At 38.0% G+C, this 3,285-nt stretch overlaps 1 protein-coding gene across 1 annotated transcript; it reads right to left on the bottom strand.

Moving 5' to 3' along the window:
- Positions 1-225: 225 nt before the first annotated feature.
- On the bottom strand, positions 226-1,840 carry LOC131077444 (uncharacterized). The gene has a single exon (XM_058014939.2). It carries the CDS (start codon positions 1,744-1,746, stop codon positions 571-573), a length of 1,176 nt encoding a protein of 391 aa, XP_057870922.2. The 5' UTR covers positions 1,747-1,840; the 3' UTR covers positions 226-570.
- Positions 1,841-3,285: the final 1,445 nt, after the last annotated feature.

Here is a 3,285-nt window from a genome sequence, read left to right as displayed (position 1 = left end):
CCAACATAGAACCCTGATTGTAGAGCTTGATGCTAATAGAGAAAAAGGCCAAAAGAGGATTCTTGCCTATCCAAGACTTTTTTTATAATGTCTCAAATCAAACCCTAGGATAGTGCATTCAGAATAGAGCATGATCTCTGTAACAAATTTGTAGTTTAAAAGAATCTCGCCTCTTCAATAAAAGTATTTCAATTGTCAATTTCCAAGGTGGCTTCATTCTTACACATCATTTCCGAGGTGTCTTCGTTGTTATACATCTGAAAAAGATTATTGACATGAAAAGTAAATATCCAAACAACTACAGTATGTTTTTTAAATATTCGTCGATAGAATACGTTGACAATTTAATTCAAACTGATTATTGCAGTTGCAGATTTCTAATCCAGGAAAATTTGCGCAGCATTTTCCAAAAACAAAATTTTGTTCTGCCAAATTTTCAAAATAGGCGACGGACGAAACTTCACACCTCTAGGTACGTACGAGAAGCGTTACAGTGCCGACATTACAATATGAAGCTCCTGACCAATTTCAGAGGAGCAATGCAAAAAAAATAAGAAGCTTAAATATTTATTAGTCGAAGAAAAAATTGGAAAAATCACCTGCTAGATCAGGCCGTTTAGATGCAAGCATTTCCTTCTGCTGCACCGTAACGATGACTTTTCCCGCGCTGAAGAGCTTCTTTTGAATTCTAGACGAACTCAGTAAGCTGTGAAGCATCTGGCCAGTAGATAGCTTCTTTGGTGAAGCAGAAGCAGAACCTGATCTCTGCATCGCCAAAGCATTTCGGCCATTAAAATTTGCCTTCAGATAAATATTGACATTATCAACGGCAATCTTAGGGTTTGACTTCAGATGTGGCTCGGAATCGACGGGAGGCATGGATTCCAAAACATCAAATTGTGCTTGCAGGAATTTGAGATACTTGATCGCCTCATCCAGCATTCTGGCCGTGTCGAGTTTCGAACCCTGAGGTATCAGTTTCTCCAAAGAACACATCTTTTCACGGATTTTGCTTCTCCTTTGACGAGCCGCGACGCTCTGTGGCACTACGGAAGCATACGGCGGCTTACGGCAGGTCTGCAACGGTATCAGCTGATTCAAATGCCTTGTCTCCGCCTCGCTTGGCTTTAACGGCGGCGGCGGGCATGAAACCCTACCGGAAAACGATTGGCTTGAAGACAAGCTCGTATCAGAAGAAAACTGCGAGGAAGGAGGAACACTGAGGCTCATCGGTGGGCTAGGAATAAACAGAGGATCAACGCGGGGGAGCTTCTTCATCACGTCTTCCAGCGTATAAAAGGAGCTGTTCCTCGGCAGCTCGGCGGAAGCTGTTCTTTGACCGCTTGGCTGAGTCTGCCAGGCTGGGAAGTTGAGCTGCGCAAAGCCATAATCTTCATCTGAAGAAACGAACGGAAAATTGTTGAACCCTTGCATTTGAATCGGGAGGCTCCCGGACTCAAACCCTAACTGCTGCGACTCCTCTCCATTAAAATTGCTGGTGCCAAGGTTAAAAGCTCCATCCGGTTCCCAGCTCGAAACCGCTGTACTGTTCTGACCAGCACCATAAAGGTCCTCATGGTTTAGAAGCAGCTGGTCGCATGGCCAAAATCGCTGCTCCAAATGCGGGTAACATTCGAAGCTGCCGAGCAGTTGTGCCTTGAGCACAGCCTCTCTCTCAGCAAAGGAGCCCATCTCAATGTTTCTTTCACCATTGATGGACCTCTGGTTGTGAAGCCAACACTCCATTTGAAATCACTCACAGTGCAAAACAGAGAGGCCACTACACAATCTCAAAGCTAACGCCGGCCTTTATTATACCTTAAAATGGTATTTTTAACCCTGCAATCATTTGAAAAATAAGTATAATCTCCGCATGCTTGATTACGTGGCAATGATTTTTATTGTACGATGTTTTTTCCCATCTGACAGGCGAGCAGCAGTCGGGACTCGGGACATATAAAAATACAATCATTATTTGACTTGATACATGCGTGCGCGGGCAGTCGCGTTTGAAACCGGACCGATATTAAAAAACCCCAAAAAAACAAGCTGTTTTATTACGCCGAAGAAAATCGAATGTTCAAAATTCATTAAAACCGATGGAAGACGATCCAATCTATTTCCTCTGTTGATTGTTCCTCCTCATTGACTGTACATCTTTCGAAACGAATGAATATGTATCGTCTACATCTTTGAGGACGTGTCTATTCTGGTTTCAAAACAGCAGTACGGATTAACTAACACGCGTGCATAAATGATTGTGATTGACGATTGCGATTGACTAACACATCACTATCACGCCATACGAAAGATCTGTTTTAAGCGAAAATAACTTCCACCGATCAATTTATCATTACTTGTCATTTTTCTGTGCCAGATTTTTTGTTCTGGATTTTTTACTTTTATTTGGCATTCATATTTGAGGTTTCGAGTATGCTTAGTAAAAGTATATGTAAGAAGAAATTTTTATGTAAAAGCGATTAAATTCACCTTGTGAAAAGATTTTTAACTTTAATGTTTATATTATATTTTTTTAAAATAGTTGGCTAGGTTTTCATTTGAAATGGTAATGATGTGATTAGTGAATTAATATAGTTTAAATACAATATGTTTGCTAAATATTAATATAGTTTATATTATATTATATATTTAATTTTATATAAAGAAATAATAAAGATAAATATCTAAAGATTTTATTATATAAAATAAAAATATCATTAAATATATATTATAAAAATATAATATATGATAATAAATAACCATATTATAATTTTGTAATAAAATATATTTATAATTAAATATTAAATATATTTATGTCTTCCATCTTGATTTATTTCTCTCTCCCTCTCCTCTTCATATTGCTCCTTATATCCATCTTCATCTTCATTTCTATTTTTTTATTCTACTATTTTTATCAAATCTCTCTCTCACACTCTTCCTCCATTTGTGTTTATTTCTTTCTTGCAAGCTCTTCCTATAGCATCATTGGGTATCTTCCTTATTTAAAGGTTTTATCTCAAGTGTGTTTGGATCCCTATAAGTGGATACGTAGTTGATTTAACCCTATCACTTCTCACTGGAAACCTTTGTTGCATAAACACCATCATTTTCTAAATGCCTTAGCAATTAATCTCATGCACTAAACAAATGTATGCAAAAATATAGGCCAAATTTTCTTTGATTGACCTTCTAGACCTCTTCAACGTACCTATTGCACACCAAGGTTCAATTGCTAGTAGCCTACCATTGGGTCTACAATGGCGTACAATATATATTCAAGTATTT

The sequence above is a fragment of the Cryptomeria japonica genome, chromosome 6 (genome assembly GCF_030272615.1).
Source record: "Cryptomeria japonica chromosome 6, Sugi_1.0, whole genome shotgun sequence".
NCBI lineage: Eukaryota > Viridiplantae > Streptophyta > Pinopsida > Cupressales > Cupressaceae > Cryptomeria > Cryptomeria japonica.
The sequence above is the reverse complement of the archived record's forward strand: the minus strand, read 5'-3'. Positions and strand labels throughout refer to the sequence as shown.

Bases quoted from the DNA above. Each gene is read 5' to 3' on its own strand.
- LOC131077444 (XM_058014939.2), bottom strand. From the start codon at position 1,746: ATGGAGTGTTGGCTTCACAACCAGAGGTCCATCAATGGTGAAAGAAAC.